The 19,874-nt window shown below is 40.0% G+C and overlaps 1 protein-coding gene across 1 annotated transcript in view; it reads right to left on the bottom strand.

Annotated features, from left to right (window-relative positions):
• Nucleotides 1–969: 969 nt before the first annotated feature.
• LOC122656881 (selenoprotein F) overlaps nucleotides 970–19,874 on the bottom strand; it is a 36,711-nt gene continuing 17,806 nt past the window's right edge. The window contains exons 3-4 of the mRNA XM_043851569.1: nucleotides 1,911–2,092; nucleotides 970–1,191 (exon numbers count right to left, since the gene is read on the bottom strand). Of these exons, the coding sequence (XP_043707504.1) occupies nucleotides 1,116–1,191; nucleotides 1,911–2,092 (258 nt within the window). The 3' untranslated portion in view covers nucleotides 970–1,115. The remainder of the gene's footprint in view (nucleotides 1,192–1,910; nucleotides 2,093–19,874) is intronic.

The following is a 19,874-nucleotide window of genomic DNA, read 5'->3' on the forward strand; positions in this document are numbered from 1 at the left end:
CAAGTTCACAACTGTTTGGTCAATTTATAATCTCACCACCACCACCACCACCCGACCCCACTTCTCTCTCTCCCCCCCCCCCCCCCCCAACCCAACCTTTTTCCAAAGAAATATAGAAAATATATTCTCAGAAATTGAACTATCAAATGAATTTCTTATTCTTAAAATATTTCAGATTGATGCAACTAAAACAATTTCAATTTCTTAACCAAAAATCCATTTCTTGATTATTTCATGAAATCGATCCAAAATCGAAATAAAAATCATGCCAAAATTGGCCTAAATTTATAATGGGAAAAGGCTAGGTACACTACGTGAGTACCATAAACTAGCACACCTCTCTCCCTCTCTCTCTTCCCCCTTTGAAATTACCCCCTTCCCCTCCTGCATGATAACCCATCTCACACCCCATTAGTGCAACCCATTACTTTACCAAAACATTGCTTTCTTTAAGGCTTTGAATAGTTAATAGCACCTACTCTTTCTGTTATTGTCAACTTTTTCCACCTAGTAATCCAACTTGATGTCACACCCAAGCTTGAGTGGTGTCTTCCCTATCCCATTTTATTCCCTAAAAAAATGCATGATGGTGAGAAAGAAACAGTAATCTACAGAGATGAGCATAATCAAGTTATCAGTAAGTATTTAACCCAAAAGAACAGGCCTAAGTGATTGTCAAACAAAGAAATAAGGGTTTGAGTTTCCCAAGATGCCAGCACAAAATCCAGACTACACTCTGGCATCAGTTCACCCACCAAAAAACTGTAGCACCACCCCCTTAAAATGTCCCATACACTCCCTCCCCTATTTGCTGACTTTCCTGTAATAACCCCCTCCAACACCCAAAACTGCACATGGGTGGCAGAGGGAACCCTGCCCCAAGAAATAATTTGTGGAAAGTTTTAGCAAACAAGCTTTAGATTGCCATAGTTATGGAGCTATGATTATCTTTAAAGTCGTCCTCAAACATGAGAAATTTTGGGAATGCTATATTAGTAGAACACAAAAGTCCCTCTTTTCCTATTAATCACTAATCACCAGCTTTCTCATTAAAAGACAGAATCAGAACATTGCAGCAACAAAGAATAGATAAACTCAAGCAGAATCTTCTCCTATCATATTGCAGATGATCCAGACTTCACTTTCTCCTTCAGGAATGTTCGTATATGTTCACGTTTCCAGTTGTCCAGTCTGCCAAGAACATAACACAATTCAAAGATTTCTAAAGAATGATGAAATATGAGAACCAATAGAATCAGCATTTAACTTAAGTTGACATAAATTTTTCTGTAATACATGTGTGGAGGAAAGATATTTTAAGGGAAAAAAATGCACCCCCATTGTAATAATAAGCACTTCAAAAGGACATTAATCTGGCATGCCAGATCCACCAGGACTAGCCCAAAAATCTAGTTCTCTGGCTTGAGCAAGGCATATAGATAGCTAGTAACAGAATATCCAGGAGCTACTGACGGTTGCTTTTGCAGTTTCACAGCTAGCACTTCCATGGTGATATTTAGTGGCTACCATAGGTTATTTTTTTATGCTTATATCACCAAAACACCATTAAATTGCTAGAAGTGTGACAGCCAAAGCAAATGCCAGTAAAATGGGTCCCATGTTGAGCTACCAAAATAAGACTCTGGCTGTTGTTCAGGAATGTTCCACCTTTTCGGTAAGGAACACAAAGCTTGTTTCTAGGTCCTGACAATAAGGAACCTGAACCTTGTTTCGAAGACAATGGAATACGAGTCTTCAAAACATGGCTCCAGATGGTTATTGAATGGCAGAGCACGACTTGAAACAACCATCATAGCCTGACTTCAGGCTCTTGCAAACAGCCCTTATGTCTTAGTAAATGAGGTTCAGTAACTCATAGGAGCCAGAATAAATGAACAAGAAATACTGACCTAATGGTTTCCTTTTGTTCACCATCATCATCCAACATGATAAGTTTTGGTGGAGAATTGAAAACGCTTTGAACTTTGACAGAAGGAAATTGATCCTTCTCTTCCTCAAGAAACCCTGCAATTTCAGGATAGAATGGTAGTTTCCTCGGGCACACCTCTATTATTCCTCCAGCATAGATAATCTGCAGGTGCACACAGGTGTCTGTCAAATGCTAAGAGAAGATTCAAATCGGGAATGATAATCATAACCACACCTACCATAAAAATAAGTTGTAAAATTAACCAGCTCAATATTATATGCTGCCGATTAAATTCCTTACGAAGGTATCTAGGCAATAGTGTCTACAAATCTTCATGTACTTGCCATTTACCTCTCAAAAAACTCATCCAAAGTACAAAAGATCCACTCTACCCATATCCCAACATTGTTGGCGAACCCTTTTTTCAAAACACACAAACATAACACATGTATTGTTGGTAAGAACCATTGTAGTCCATTATGATTTGATGCTTTGTCAATATCCAGATGTAGCAGCAGGCCAACCCAAGTAGTTGGGAAAGGACTTAGTAGCGTTGAGTATGCGTGTTGAATACAACCTAAACCAATAAGCCAAGGTGTGCAGGGCATTAAAATAGATCGCATTATGGAGTAAACAAGCGTCCTAGGGCAACTATGATAACTGGAAATTAAGGATTTAGGGCTCATATTGAGATGAAATAATGAAACTGCAAGGGAGGGATGTACTATGGTTATGCCAAGTTAGGGTTTACAAGTCTGAAATTAAGTGCACTGGTTAGGCCAGGTTAGGGTTTACAAGTCTGAAATTAAGTGCACAAGTCACAATTGTTCAAAAGAATGCATGACAGTAAGTCTAACAGCAGATGACAACTGGCTATAGTTTTTCTGTTTCACTGAGGGTGGGCCTTGGTGCAACGGCAAAGGTTGCTCCATTGTGACTAAGTGGTCATGGGTTCGAGTCTGCGTACATTATGACCCTCCCCAGACCCTGCAGTGGCGGGAGCCTCGTGCACTGGGTATTGAAATATTTCAATTTCAGCAGGGGGCAAAATAGGGTACCCTGCTGAGATTTTGAACCTTGGTTACAATCTCTTGCACATTTCCCAATATAATAATCCACCCAATCTGTGAATAATAAATTGGAAGCGACATTCCTAAATAGGAAGTCAGGCAAAGCCAAATGCACCACTCTGACATTCCAAAATAGGATACTATATCTTAGTTTTTATTTTAGTACTTTCTATTTTGTTGTATGGCTATTGAGTCATTAACTAGATAGGTACGACTTTGTATTTTCCAGCAGGTTTCTATTTTGAAGTTAGTATCCTTCTTCAGTTTTATTGGCAGCCAAGCAATCTCATCACATCATTGGGAATTGCTATTTTTTGTAATTGATGATAGTTCGTTATAAATAACGGAGGGGCTTCTATTGAAGTTCGAGAAAATAATGGATTTATGCTATTACTGTGAGAGGCAGGTCTGTGGGATGCAGAAACCCTAGTGGGAGACTAGGTGGGTTAGTGGGGTTCTGACCTAGGTTTGAGTGGGAGGCTCAACCATATACTTCTTATTATCTTTTCCTTTGTTTCTAATTGAATTTCACTGCTACAGAGATTTATTTTTATTTTTTTTTGGGGGGGGGGGGGTGTCCAAGATCATCTGAAGAGTGTTATTGAAGTGCGGTTAACACTCAGTTATTTGTTCCATAGATTCCTTTTGTTTCTATTTTTGTTGACCTGCAATAATCCTACAACTGAGAGACATCGAAGTACTGTTTCTGCACATCCCTTGTTGCTGTTGGACAATAGAAGGGTACTCTCTCAGTCCTCCATCAGAACTTGCATTGAAGACTCCATACAAGCCTGCGGCATTTGGAGTGTGGTGTTCTCTGCAGATTCTATTCAGGCCTTGATATCTTCAGATCCGACCACCAATTTCAGTCCAGATTTTGAGGGAGTATTACCCATCTCAGCCTTCTCCTTTGATATTAATTTTTCTCTGATCCAAAGGCTGGATCTGGTTATAGCTTGTTGTTGCTATTTTGTGATCCTACTTTCTAATCCTGAAATCCTCTCACGTCTTTCAATCCAGCCATCAGAATTGACTGGGTTTTTGGAGTATTATTCAGCCCAAAGAGGCCTACCCTCAATAGGAATATCTACCCCATCTGAGTAGATAGTTGCTAATTCTGTTACTACTTAATTTTCTGGTATAAAGAATGCCTTCAAATAACCTGCAGGAAAATAGTAGATAAACTGAATAAACTTCAGATTCTTACTTGGTATCGCAAGGATGAATTGACTAGAGACATCCACGATCAGATCCATTGGTTCATGTTTTTTGCTGATGATATTGTTTTGGTAGATGAAATTAAAGCAGGGATAAACGCCAAGTTGAAATTAAGGAACAAAAACAGAATATATGGATTGTAGAACCCCATATATTAGGGATAAACCTTTTCAACCTGGGATTCAAAAGAATTTAAGATAAGTAGAACAAAAATAGAATATACGGTGTGTAACTTTGTGACAAAAAGGACGGACAATGAGGTAGTGAAAATTGACGAGAGGGAGATACCGCAAAGTGATTATTTTAGGTATCTGGGCCCAATCATAAATAAGGGAGGAGAAATAGAGGATGAGGTTACACAGAGAGTTAAAATACGATGGATGAAGTGGAGAGGTGTGTCCGGAGTGTTGTGTGATCGATGTATTCGTTTAAACCTCAAAGGAATTTTAAAGGACAATCATTTGACTGGCAATGATGTTGGAGCTGAATGTTGGGTAGAAAATATATATTACATAGATAAATTTAGTGTAGCTGAGACAAGGATGTTGAGATGGATGAGTGGTAAAACTAGAAAGGATAAACTAAGGAATGATCATTAGAACTGATTTAGGAGTAGCTCTGATACATGATAAGCTGCGAGAATGTCATTTGAGGTGGTATGGACATGTGCAACGGAGGCCTTTAGATGTCCCAATACGGAGGAGTGATTTGATTCAGATTGAAATGTTGAACAGTGATGGCCATTTGAGAGGAAGGGTGAATCTCTGGACTCTAAAAGTTTTCCCTCAACAGGTTCACCTCCCAGCTCACTTGTTGATATCCTTGGCACTCAACACAACTACTAATATTGTTCTATCTCATGCACAGTCACACAACTACACAGAGCCTAGCAACCCTGACTTAGGCACACACAACTACAGTCACAAATACTGCTGCCAAGAGCTGATGATTACAATGCTGCATGAAGCTGATACACACACCCTGCAACTCTCATTCAAGCACACATTGATGTAGATTCTGGCTAGAGGAAGAGACAGGACCAGGCCCCCCCTTTGGGCCAGAGATGGACCAGCTCGACCCAGCCCAGCAGGGCCAGGGGTCCAAGATGCCCCACGATTGTGACAAGGATCCCCCTTGACTAGTCAAAGATGCTCTCCAATTTTGAGAGGAAGATGATCCACAACTTTGCTAGGATCCTTCGACCAGTCAGCTGGATTTGGTGCACTTTAGTAGTTTCTAATATGTTTTAGTTTCTATTTTGTGGCTGAATTATAAAGCCAAGTAGATTTAGTTAACTTCTCTTTAGTTAGGATTTAGAATTTTCTATTTTAGATTAGTTCTTATTTGGAATGTTTATATTCTATTGTAAGCTAGCCTAAGCTATTAAAAGGCATCACATCTTAATCAAAAATCAGAATTTAGAGAAAAGAATCTTCTGGCCAATTTAGTCATCGAGTATGGGAGTTCCACTTTGCTGCAACAGCTGAGCTAACTGGGTGCCTCCCCCCCCCCCCTTCTTCTCCTACCCCTGCTCGATCTCCATTGCTGCTTCTGTTTGTGTTTACAACAATTCATTAAGAACTCAACCTGAAGATCAGAATCCATTGTCAATTGATTCCAAATACTGCTACTGCTGCTCCTGCAAACTACCCTGCTCGATTCCCTATTGGTTACTGCTGCTGCTTGTGACTGTTGCTGTTTCTGGGGATATCAACTGAAGAGTGAAGACTGCTGAGACCCCCTTTACACTTCTAAGTGCTGCTGCTCTTGTTGCTGGTCAAATAAGGAGATTTCACTCCTGCGGATTCCAGTTTCTGCTACAGTTTGGTTGCAAACTTCAAGGTCCCACAACTCCATAATCCCCCCTCAGTTTCTGCAGAGATTTGGAGCATAAACTCCCCACACCAGGCCTACACTCGATCCTGGTTTGGTGACCAGACTTCCACAGGTTTGTAAGATCTCGACAAACTTTCTAATTTTGATTCCAGTTCATATCTCAGCAACCAGCCATCATAATGGGCTGAAATTTGGAGCACAAGGCCTTCTCCTCATACCCTCCACTCGATCCAAGTCTGGATCCAAACTAGTGGCTGATTTGGTTTTATTTCTCTAAGTTACTAATTTTGATTTCGTTGATATTTTGATGTTCTGCTGCAACCTATCATTGATCCTACTGTAGAGTGGTTCTTACTTGAACCCTTTCTACATTACACGTCCACATACACAATCGTGTGACAGACCTTTCCTCACAATCACAGGCAAGCATACAATTCATGTGGCAAGGTCTACTCAGTGTGAACACCTATCCTACAGACAAGCAGTCCAAAATATACAGACATACATCCATAACACAGAATATACGTGTTTCGACAAATTTCCTACATGCACAGAGTAATGCCCAACAGGGCTCAGCAAATACTCATCACTATTTTCTGATGTAGATCATAGGTCCATGTGTAGCCGCAGAAACAAGCCTCAAAACCAGCCCGGTGTAGTTGTGGGATTCAACTGCTGTGAAAGGCAGCCTGGTCTAATGATGTGGCAGGTTTTTGTTGGTTCAATGGACCATCACATAAGGCAGCCCCAGTCCAGATAGAAGCATGAAGAAGACCAAGACAGAAATTTATAAAAATAAAAATAATAAAAAAGTTATTGTTCACATGAACAATACCCAAGTTACCATTCAGGTGAAAAGGTAATTTGGGGGCACATATGGACAGTATGCATGGAGTACAAGATAAGGACAGCTTTGTTCCTATTTTTATTTAGCTATGTTAGTTTACCTTGTTTCTATTTTTAGTTTCCAGGTTAGTCGTAATAGGAGATTAGATAGTTTCTAAATTCAGTTTTAACAAGTTCGTTAGTACTAGTTTCTAATTTCAAATTTAGAAAGTAGGCTTAGCTTTTATTTAGAAGTTTTTATTTTCTTAAGTTTCTATTCAGTCCTTTGTTTCCTTTTAGTTAGACTTAGTTTCTAATTTCGTTTGGTTTCTATTTTGTAATCCTCCAGTAGCCAAAAGGGGAGTTACTACTTGTAATCATGCCTTAGTTATAAATAAAGGCAAGAGGCTGTATTGATCAGCCAACGATGAGATAAAAAAAAAAAGTGGTTGTTAGCCATGTAGCTGTGAGAGACAGGTATGGTGAGAGGTCGTGGGTGAGAAACCCGGGAGAGAGTGAGAGGTTCAATCCAAAGTATCCTCCTTCTATCCTATCTTCTATTTTTTTCCTCTTTTTTTTTATTGTGTGATCTGCTTACAAGTTCAGTGATCGATGAGTAAATCTGCTGCTGAACATAGTGATCGATCTCCTATTTTGTCCAGAAATTGAATATCAATTTTGAGGATCAATTCTGGCTTATCATCGATCCTACTGTAAAGTGGTTCTTAGTTGAACTTCTTCTACATTATTTTCCCAACATGGAATTAGGAGGCTACACCCAAGGCAAATTTTCAGGCATAAAACCAAGAGGCTACACCCACGGCAGATCAGTTTAGGTAGTACCAACACCCAATGAACATCAAATACATAACAAGATTGGGCTTATAAGAATGCCCTACAATGTAATCCCACATAGCATAGGTCTATGGCAATATAATACAGAATCAAATTTAACAGGCTACAAAGTATAGAAAATCTAATTTAACAGGCTACAAAGTATTAGCCCAATGCCCTACAATGTAATCCCATATAACATAGGTCTATGGCAATATAATACAGAATCAAATTTAACAGGCTACAAAGTATAGAAAATCTCACGACAAGCTCTGCCTCCAGTGTCTGAAACCCCCTGATTTTTTCTTGGTTATCTAATGACATATCAATTAAAAAATTTAAAGCGCCGCTAATACTAACATCATTTGGTAACGCATGTGTGCCATGTTCATAGGGTAAAGATGGATCACCATAACAAGGGGAAGGGGAAGCCATAATAGTGATTGTTAATAGAAAAGATAATTTCCTGGGGGCTAAACCCGTTCTATAGTATCGGTAGGACAAAGGTCCAAACACTTCAGGTTCTGCAAACCAGTGTTTCGCAGGACATCACCACCACTACAGAATATATGGCCATGGAAATCACTAAGATAAAAACAATCATAAAATTAAAACTTCGTACGTCACCACTCGTTAGCGGAGAATCCGTCCTTGAGGGATAGTACCAGAAGATGTGTGTGCAAAGCAAGTGCTATTGATCAAAGAAAAGATCCATCGCTGCACTCAAAGGCGGTAACCCTCATCGATCTACCAATTCGCAGGTAGACTTCTGCTGTGATATGTCGTTGCCGGAGAAGGCAAGGTCGGATAAAACCAAAACAGAAAGAAAAGGAAACTTAAGAATAATTCTTCATATACCTTTACAAAATTACAAGTAGTCGGAGATGAGTTCTCCTCTTTCACTCTGCAGCAGATCGGAGGTCGATCCTCAGTGCTATTCAACGTTCATTAGCAAATTCTATACTCTTGGGGTAGAGTGCGGTTACAAAAGGTGAGAGCGTACTAAGGCTCTGATACCAAATTTCAGAACAGTAGAGAGAGAGGGATAATGGAGATAGAAAGGGTAGAAGGTCAGAGAGGAAGCTAGAGGGTAAGAGGGGGAGCAGAAGAATTCGGTTGTGGTGACCGGAATTCTTGTGTAGCTAGGAGCATGCCTTTGGGTAGGAGATGCTGCTGGCGTTGTCTGGGGTTCTCGTATGAGGATTCCACCAGGACGAGGGGTAGGGAGTAAGCCTGGGGTGGCTTTCTTGCGAGTGCGATGTGGTGTCACAGGCACTTTACCTTTACCTTTATCGGGAGGACGGCGCGGATTCATCTCTGCTAAGATAATCAGCAAGAAAATTGTCAGTTCCCTTAATATGTACAATTTCATAAGAATATTGATTAATTGTGTTGTACCAATTAATTCTTCGGGAATTAGTTTCTCATTGTTAGTTTTGAGAAAATCTCTAACTGCCTGGTTATCAGTGCGAATAAGAAATTTCTCGGGGAGGAGGTAAATCCGAAATCGTTGGATAGCATTAACGATTGCTAAGATTTCCTTTTCATATATCATATAGTTAATTCGAGCTGGGGTAAATTTGCCGGAGTTGTATCCGCAAATTTGCTCATCAGAGGGATTCTTAAGAGGGCATGCTTTTAATACACATCCCCAATGTTCATTGCTAGCATCAGTTTCAAGAATTAAGAGATCACCAGCAAGAGGGAAATAAACAGTGGGACACGAGTTGTGTATCATGTCTTTGATAGCTTGGACTGTCTGTGTGTCAGTGCGAGTCCAGGAAAATCAACATTTTTCTGTAATTTCAATAAAAGACGTTTTTCTAGGGTAGAAAGGTCTTTGATGTAATTACGGCCATAATTAAGGATTCCAAGAAACTGTTGAAGGTGTTTCTTATCAGTGAGTTCTGTTGGGAAATCCCTAATTTTAATAAGAATATGATCTTGGAGTTGGAGTCCATGATCGGTTAAAATTAATCCTAAAAATTTGATTTGGGGTTTCTCTAATTCAATTTTAGTAGGAGATAGGATTATTCCATGTTGTAAGGAATAAGTTTCCAATAATGCGGAGATGCTTGGTGTGTTCGTTGCGGGTTTTGGAAAAGATAAGGATGTCGTCAATGTAAGCCACGCAAAAGGAGAGATTCCCAAAGATAGAGTCAATCCATCGTTGAAAAATCTGAGGTGCAGTACAGAGACTGAAAGGCATAACCTTCCATTGAAAATGGCGGTTAAAGGGTGTGGAGAAAGCTATAAGAGGTTTGGATTCCTCAGTTAGCTTGATCTGCCAAAATCTTGATTTACAGTCAAATTTGCTGTAGATAGTGGCATCTTTGGCTTGGTGAATAAGGACATCTTTTCGAGGGATGAAGTATCCATCAAAAATAATGTTCTGGTTTAAACGTTTGTAGTTTATAACCATTCGAGTTTTTCCACGCTTAATTTCCGCATGATTGCGTACCATAAAAGCGGGGCAAGAGTGTGGACTTGTAGAGGGTTCTATGAGTCCGAAGTTGAGTAACTCAGGGAGCTGTTTATCAAATTCTTCAATATCTGTTTTAAGATAAAGAATAGGTTTGACACGAATGATCTTGTGTGGAGCATCCAGTTTGATAGAACAAAATCGGGGGCTTTTATCCCACCATAAGAGGGGATGATTACTAAAATTTGGCTTTAGAAGGGTGAGAAGCCAGTGTTCCTCAGTAGTGACAAGAATAGGTTCTTGAATTAAACCATTGTCACATTTAGAAGAGTGAGAGGTGAGTAATTTTAACTCAACAGGGCCAGTAGGGTACTGGAGTTGAAAGATACGAGGGAGGATGGTGATAGGCATGTAATTAAACAAAAAATTAGTTCCTAAAATGAAATCACCATGCATAAAAGGAAAACAAGTGATTTTGGGAATAAAAAAATCTCTGTTTCCAAGGGTAATTTAGAGCTTTGTACTCTAAAGTGGTCGAAGGTTCGGAAATGCCACTGACGTAGGCTGGGACGTCCATTTTTTGCCAATAATGGCCAAGTATTGCATTGTGTTTGCAAATACAACCGGTGGCCCCGGTGTCCATAAGGATATCAAGGGTATAAGGCTTGAATCCAGGAAAAGAGAAATGTCCTTGGACATAAGTATATTTTTTCGGACTTTGATGTGTCTGAAAAATAATATCGGAATCTTCAGTAATATAATGGTTGAAGATGGTAATGACAGCGACTGAATTTGTGTCTTTATCAGAAGAAGGTTAATCGGAGTTTTGTGGTCCTTTATAGAACCGAGGGTTAATATAGTTTGGTACATAGTTTGGTACGTACCGGGGTAGGGAAGGTGTAGCAGCTGAGGTTCGAAAAGATGTTGAACCTTGGCCAGACGTAGAGGGTCTATCAGCCGGTAGCATGCTAGGGACAGGTGTTCATCTTTTAAAGTAAAGATTATTACCTGAAGATTGAAGTTCAAACCTTGGTGCTTGCGCTTCACGGATATTTTGAGGAGTATCTAAAATATCAGTAATTAACCATTCGCTAGGGAGTTTAATATCATGCCAGTTAAGCACTCGAGGTTGTATCTCGTGCTCATAGGGACGTGGTTCAAAAAGTTCCACAAACCGTTTATCTGGAGGTGGCAAAAGTTTAGTAGAGGTAACATTGGTTAACTCATGTAAACATTTCCAACTAACCGCAAGATTATGATAGTCAGCTTTCATGCCGGTCCATTGGGTTTTAATCTTCAAAACCACAGAATCACAAACATTAGGGTCATGAATAGAGATAAAGAAATTGGGTTTGAGTTTGAACCAAACCGAACCATTAACAAGGTTGGATTCGATTCTACCTATAAGAGCGTTGAGTGACTCTTGAAGGAATCTCTTATCGAAAATGGCAACAACAACGGGGGTGTCGATACCTTGTCGAAAAATAGCAGTGAATTCAACTTGGATGAGACCAATGTGTATGTATCTCAACTTAGGGTGTTTTTTAACCAATCGTTTGATTTGGTCAGGGTTGAACAAAGAAATTTCAAGACTAACGTCATCAGTAGACTGGGCAGTGGTATTATCACAAGCTTGGTCAAAATAACGCCGAGACCAGAGATTACTAAGCTTGGATAGCTTGTAAACCTCATCATGAGTAACCTCTTTTATTTTATTAAAGAGATTGGGGTCGAAAGAAACGTCTTCTCTCACAAGGTCATTGAGAGCGACAGATTCGAGTTCAGAGGCCGAAATAGGCGTGATCTCAATAGGGATGGATGAGTTTGAAGGAGGTACATGTGTCTCATTTTCCATAAAAATAAAATCAGACTCGTCGTCAGACGTTTGGTCGTCGGATTCAGAGACTAACTCATAAAGAAGTTCAGTGGGGTCTGAAACTTCAGAAAAGAAAATTACCTCATAATTGAATTCGTCACGATAACGAATCATTTTTCGGGCATTTTTGGTTTTGTTGGGACATGCATTTGCAAAATGGCCTTTTTCATTACACAAATAACAGGTGCAATTTGTCTTGTCCCGTGATGATTTTGTGTAAGGGGGTTTTTTCCGAATAAAGCGTTTGTGGGTAAACGTCTTCTTAGGTCTGACGGGAAAGTCCTTGGAATTATATTTTCTCAAGCGATACCGTTTGGTATATCGAGACTTGGATTAGATTTATGAGAACGATGATGAATTGGCTTGGTACCGAATTCAAATTCGTTATTGAGCAGATCTTTACACAAACCTGGGGAGATCTTGTGTTTAAGAGCTTTGGCTGCTCAGGCTTTAAGGCAATGATCCAGAATATGCCTGAAAACAAAATTAATTTTGTTTCCAAGTGTATCAGCGCTTTTGGAGTCATTGATAAAAGCTGGATAAGTAGAATGGCATAATTCATCCCAAGGTGGGGGTAACTTTGAGAAAAACTGGTCTTTCCAATATGCAGATTTTGAGCTATCTAACAGTTGGTAAAGACTCATATTTTTTAGAAAAAGCTTCAAATTCAAGAAGATTGTTAAGCTTGATCTTAGTTAAATTAAAACTGACGTCTTCTGCAAGCTTGTTAGGAGAGTGAAAACCACAAAATTCACTTTTAATGATTTTTGTAAATTCAACCAAAAAATTTTCAAAATTTTTCTGGAGAGTTAACAAGGTGGTTTTAGCCAGTTTGGCTTCTTCAGTTTGATCAAATTTTTTAATAAATTGCAGGACATCTCTTTGGAGTGAACCACTAAGGTATTCCAGGAATTTGTCTGCACTCCAAAGAGCCTTATTATTTGCAATGAGAATGGCGAAAGTTTGTGCCCATTCATTAATTGCTTTATCACAATCTTTAATGGCTATATTGGTAAGGTCAAGGTATGTTCCACCGGAAGCTAACCCATACTTATGAAGGTCATCTTTACGGGTATATAAACCCTCTGTTTCTATGGCAAAAACAGTGTCGTGACCGAAGGTTTCGTGTTGGCCTGTCTGAGGGTGGAAATCCTCATCAGTGTCCAGATGGTCGTTTTGGTCGTCCATCTTACGCTTAGAACTTTCACCGACAGTGGGGGTACTGTGGGGAATAGGTTCTGAGTCTGAGTCTGAGTCAGAAGAAGATGAATCTTTTTACCCCGGACACGAACCCTGGAGTATTGCTGCTGTTGAATGGGGACTCGTAGGTCAACTAGTCTTCTCTAGTGACTGCACCTCTGTCCTAGACCAATTGCCCATGATGATCAGAACGATGGTCATCCATGCTACTGCCAATTGGAGATTCTCAGGTGGACTCGAATTCACCATTACCAGTACTTTGGGATGGCGACATAGAGAATGCTTCTACCAGCCATATCAGATTTAGCACCTCCAACCAGCGTCCTGTTACACCGTTCAGGAACCGGCCCTCATCACCAATGAAGACGAAGCAGCTACCATAGCCAACCACTTCATCCATGCTGATCAGCTGTACAAACAGTCCCTCATTGCTCTACACAAAGAAGCATTGACACTCATCTTCCCCAACGGATGCTCCAAGTACCGTTACCTTGTCTCCGACGGCCGACGAATCTTTGTCACCCAATTTCTTATGGATTACGAGATCCCTGATGAAATTGCCGCCGCCTCCTTTGAGTTAGTCCAGAATCTGCAGACACTCACTCTGTTAGATGTCCCGGCTACTCTCCTTGCCGAAGTCGAAGAAGCCCTGGAAGAAATGACTGCCCATGAACTTGCTGAACAAGTGGCTGCCGAGAACCTCTCTCCAGCTCGCTGCGTAGATTCCGACATCAACCTTGAGTCTGATTAACTGCAGACCCCAGCCGACGTCTGCTTACGTCACCATAGACCCATGAACAGTGCTCGCCGCCCTACGTCACTGCTCACGTCACTATTCATTGACATTACCCCCACGTCAGCAAAGATTCGGATTTTATAAAAATGTTTGAAATCCGACCTCTATATAAGGGAAGCTCCTCTCTTCTCTTAGACATTCTTCCGCTCCCCCTCTTACCCTCTAGCTTCCTCTCTGACCTTCTACCCTTTCTATCTCCATTATCCCTCTCTCTCTACTGTTCTGGCAATACTCTTCTTCTTCTTCTTCTTCCTTCTTTTCTTTCCTTCTCCTTCCTTCCTTTTCCTTTTTCTTTTTCCCTTTTTTCTTCCTTCCTCTTTTCTATTCTTTCTCTTTTATGCAATAAACTTCATCTCCCTTACTGAAATAACTCAAGATAGACTTCAATGGAGTCCATTCAAGCAAGCAAATAGGTAAGGATGGGAGTTAATGCGAACAATCAAGTGGGGAGGAATTTTTGCGATTTTCCGCACCATAGAGGCTACAACCTCTGTGTTTTTTCATTCCCTCTATGTAGAGCTCGTTGAGCTGAGCAATCTGCAATTTGGAACACCCCAAATGGATTCCAAATGAGGGAGATATTCAATTTTGAAGTTCAGCTAATCAGGTTGCTCCAAAGGGAATATTCCTTGGAATATTCAACGGCGTATGGCACGTCACACTACATGGAATCAAGGCAGGCTATCGCATCACAGACCATAGTATTAAACTATGCGCCAATATAAAGTTGCGACCCGGAATCTTTGAGCACATGTATCTTCTCATCCATGCACGGGCGGAACATCGGAGTAGCACCTCTAGAAAGGTGAGTTGACACGTTTTGAGCATACATTGGATCGTCAGTGTACAGCTTCATCTGGGCAGTCGGATCTGCATCCAAAGTTCTAATGTTCTAAGATCCCTTGGATGGGAATATTCCATTTGAATATTACTAATACCCTCTCAGATTAAATCGTGTCCTGTCATTTGGAATCACGATGGTGCGCATAGTGCACCATTGAAACACAGTGTCACATCTCCTTGGGCACCACTTCCATGTGAGATGACACACCGAAGTTCTGTGTCATCAAATCATGTTGCACCAAAGGGAATCAAACTACACTTCATGTTGCACTGGTGCTACACCATAGCAACCACATATGACATCTTTGATTCAATGTTTCGTGGTGTATGATCATCGATACACCTGACCAACCACAGATTTCGCGGAGGAATCTTTCCCAACATGCGTCAACGCATATCAACACATATTTATGCTCGTCAATCTCCACTGCCTGATCGGAATCTTCAGACGTGGCAATATCGTGGCCAACCAAATCTTGATCCAGAAGCAGACGGAATTGCCCCACCAAAGATCACAAAGTATGAGGGGAGACCCAGCCCCAATAGATGAGGATGTCATTGACCTCCTTGTGCAAGTTCCTGCGGTTCAGGACTCAAAGCAGTAGACAAAGAAAGCTAAACCACATATGGTAACGTTTCAAATTTCGCAAAATATTTCAGTTTCGACAACGAAACAATACTAGGTGTGATACCTGGGTCTTACCATGTTTCGGTCAAATTTTGCAATTTCAGTGAAATTTCGACCAGGTTTCGGATTTCGGTATCTTTTCGGTCAAACCCTTACTATAAAGTGCATGTTTCAATCGAAATTGCGCAGTTTCAATGAAATTTCAATTTTCAACCATGTTTCGAGTTTCGGTGTCGTTTCGCTAGTTTTGGCTCCAAAGAGGAAAACTTCCTAGAAAACCTCAGTTTTTTGTGATTTTTCCTTTATCTTTGTAATGAACCATGCATAACATTTGATTACGAAATGGTTTCTAAATTTATGTTTATTTACTCCTAAAGTTTAGTTGTTTTAATTGAATTATTAGTGTTCTAGTACTAAATTTTGTCTATACAACATCGTACAGCATACAACATACACTAGTGACCAAGGGACCAAAGCCAAAGTACCATTTTGGTTGTGTATTTTTACAACCTAAGGTTTCCACTGTGTTTATAGAACATAAAATAGGGTTTACTAGAAGCTTTAGAAGTAATCTGGCCATTTGAGCCTTGAAACTATCAATTGAGACCAGCAACCGAAACCTTCCAAATTTCAACTGAAATATAGCAGTTTCGTGAAATATTTCAGTTCCGATTTCATGAAATATTTCAAGCCTAGTCGAAACCAGGCTTGAAACTGAAACCTTGAACCTTGGGTCCGACTAGAGGGGTAAAGTGTGCAATGTTGTGTTGTGGTTTTATTACCACCGTATACTAGCACATGCCAATGCTAGACAAGGAGGGAAGGGGCCCACCGCATACAAGCTTATGAATGTCTATTTTCCCCAGAAGAGACAGGAGCTCGAGGAGTATATACAGACCTTTAAAGGGACATGGGCAGACTACGGTGTGACTATTATGTGTGATGGATGGATTGGACCTACTAAATAGTCTATCATCAACTTCATGGTTTACTATGATGGTAGGACTGTGTTCCATAATTAAATGGATGCATCCAAGGAGAGGATGATGCCAAGTCAATATACAAGTTGTTGAAGGAGGTGGGGGTAGAGAATGTTGTCCAAGTTGTGACAGACAATGACAGCAACTTTGAGAAGGCTGGGGAGAAATTGATGAGGAACAATTGGTGCTAGCTGTTTTGGACTCCATGTGCAGCCCACTGCATTGACCTTATGTTGACAGCTACCGGGATGAGGTTCTCCCTCAAACAAGTTCGGAATTTCGGATTGATCTGAAATTTCAAGGGAAGATTCCTAACACAATACCTCCTGGAATCCAGTTCATAACCACCCGAAAGAATAACTGAGAAATTAATATTTAATACAGAAAATTACCTGGCGGTAGAAGCAAGACCAGCTGAGATTTCAGACTAGGTTCTCTCAGCAGAAAAGGTTTTAGGAGGTGAACTCCTGGAATTGATGTCACCAATGGTAGGTAAGTATATGCCCAAGGTATGAGAAGAATAGAGGAAGGATGAGGGAGATCAAACAAGTTCGTGAGGGTCCTATAATACCGCTAGAAGCCTAGAACAGGGTAAGTGTGGGTAAGTTTCAGAAATTCAAAAACATGGAAGGAAGAAGATTTTAATGGAATCTAAAGGATAAGAAACAAATAAAGGGATAAATGGATAGCCGAAATCCGTATCCGATCCACGTCCGAATCCGTTTAGGGGCTTCCGAATCCGGAATTTTGGTTTCCGAATAATATCCGAATCTGTCCGAAAGATAATCGGATTGGGATTCGGATAGTTCCATTTCGGATCGGATAATAACCGGTTATTTTTTTATCCGATTATAAATAGGATTATTTTAATATATAATAACATATGATATATTACTATATCACCCCTATTAAAAATTTTATAAACACTTTTTAAAAGGATACTTTGGCAATATCAATCTAATCCTAAGTTCTAACCCAAAGTCCCAATTCCCACACCCTAACCTAATCGAATTCACTTTACCCTCACGGCCTCACAAAGTCAAACTCATCCCTAATTCCAATTTTCATCTTCTTCTCCATTTCTTACTTCTTCTCCCAAACCCTAACCGAGTTCCGCCGCTCTCTCCACTCTCCAGTCTCCAAGCCCACTGTCACAGTGTCACTGTGTCGCTCTTTTCCTCTTCCACATCAATTCATTCTGCCCCAGAGGACTTATCCGCACAGTAAGTGCTGTTTTTTTTTTTAATTTCTGTGTGTTTTTGTGCCATTTCAATTTCTGAAAATGTTGAAACTCTCAGGAAACAAATGTGGAATGCTTAGAAGGAATTGCGCCTTGAAGGGAATCGTCTTCATGGTTGATTGCTTGTTTGAGCCCCCCTGCTCTCTTGCATCCTTTCTTCTACTCTTCTTCTTCCCTCTTCTGATTTCTTCTTCTTCTCTTATTTTTCTGTTTCCTTTTTTTATGCTCCATTCTGGATGGTAGTAGCAGCCCCAGATATTCTGGTTCAACTCCTTCCTCACCAATCATTGTTCCTCAAGCTTTAGGGTTAAGATTCCCCACCTTAGAGCAACTCAAACCCCAAGTGCTTGTTCTGTAAGTCTTCTTCTGCTATGAGACTCGACCCCTCGAAAAACCTTGAAATTGTGATGTCGCCAGATGTGATTTCAGAGCTTCAAATCTCACTAGGATGTTGATACTTGGTGATGCAAAGGCCTGTAATCGGTGGAGAATCGAGTCACTGCCCTTCACCTGAAATTTTGAGTTGATTGGGTTCCTAACAAAGGAGTTCTCTCTATCAAAGCTTGCAGGTGTTTCGATTGTGGGTTCTGCTCTGAGTACCAATCCTGTCGAAGGTACCACTCTCTGTTCTGTGTATGGTATTCAGTTGCAGTTCTCGAAACTTTATTTGTTGCTGGTTTGAAGAGCAAGGCATTTTCTTTCTTCTCTGTAACCTATATATCTGTGACTGCCATAACTAGAATTTTGATTCAAGCATTTTTTATTTATCCCAGCTTTCCTTTCTTTTTTTTTTCCTTGCCCCACTATTATCTTTCAAGTTGAACAATTATAAACAATACTGCAAGGTTCTTTATTTCATTATAGGAATTTTCATTCCAGATCAGCTAAAGCAATAACAAGCAAAAGATAAAATAGCCAGCGAAGGAACTAAACGGATAGTTTTTCGGATCGGATAATATCCGGATATCCGATAAGCAACCGGATTCGGATATGATATTAGATTTTAAATTTCCGTTGGATATCGGATCGGATTCGGATAGGTAATTCGGTAAACGGATTCGGATTCGGATAGTAGTAAATCCGAGCCGAATCCGATCCGTTTACATCCCTAATCGTACCTGATAGGAGGGTACCAGGAAGAAGACAACTCAACAGTCGAGTCAGCCTCTCAACTCTCGCACCCAACAAACTAGACTCAAAACAGAGATCATTCCATCCTAATTGTGTTAGTTACATGCATATATATAAGAACCAAAGACTCCAATCCAAAACAAGAAATAGAAACTGATTCAATCTAGGAAACTGAAAAATGGAAACTATCTCTTATGAATCTACCCCAAAATAAAACAAAGTAAAAAAAAAATTACAATATTATCCTCTACGAACCCCCATTGCACCAAAAGCCAGTTTTGGGACCACTTTGTCTTGGTCTGGGTGTCCAGATTGGGTCATGCTGGTACAGCCATGATAATGCTACATCAGCCACTCAATGTGTTTCCACTTTCCATATAACCTTGTACAGGAAAGGGTTCCCCAGCCTAAATCTCTTGGAAGAAAGATTTTACTTAAAATTGGTCAATACAGCTATTCCTCCAGACCCTGTATCTCCTCCTTCCTAAAGAAAGTCTCATCCAGCTTCAATAACATTGATTCAAGTTCTAGGAATTCAAATCCAGATATATTTGTGTTGCCCATACTCAATTTCCTACCCCTGTTAAAAAACAATTTTGAAGCCACTTTATTCTGGATGATTATGCACAGGAATAGGAGTTGGTTAATGCATAAATAAATGGAAAAGAATAACTCTTACTCAGAAATAATATACGAATTTATTTTTGGTCACAAGATCTCTCAAATTAGGGTTCTGGGGCATCTTTAGCAGAAATGCTTCTATCTAAGGTATATGATACAAAATATTTTTCTACAGAACAAGCAAACAAAAAAAACATTCTGCAATGAACATGAAATACTTATCCCCTCTGTCCACTGCTATCTAATGCACAGTGTACACTTTCTGTTAGTCTGAGATATATATAACAAGTAATATAAACAAGCTATTGACAAACATCTCAAACTAAGACCATAAAATTATAATGATATGCTCATCCACGAACTTGTAAGACAAAAACATTTAGGAAAAAGAAACAACACAGTCAAAACACATGTACTTGGCTAC

This window comes from Telopea speciosissima, chromosome 3 (genome assembly GCF_018873765.1).
Source record: "Telopea speciosissima isolate NSW1024214 ecotype Mountain lineage chromosome 3, Tspe_v1, whole genome shotgun sequence".
Lineage (NCBI taxonomy): Eukaryota > Viridiplantae > Streptophyta > Magnoliopsida > Proteales > Proteaceae > Telopea > Telopea speciosissima.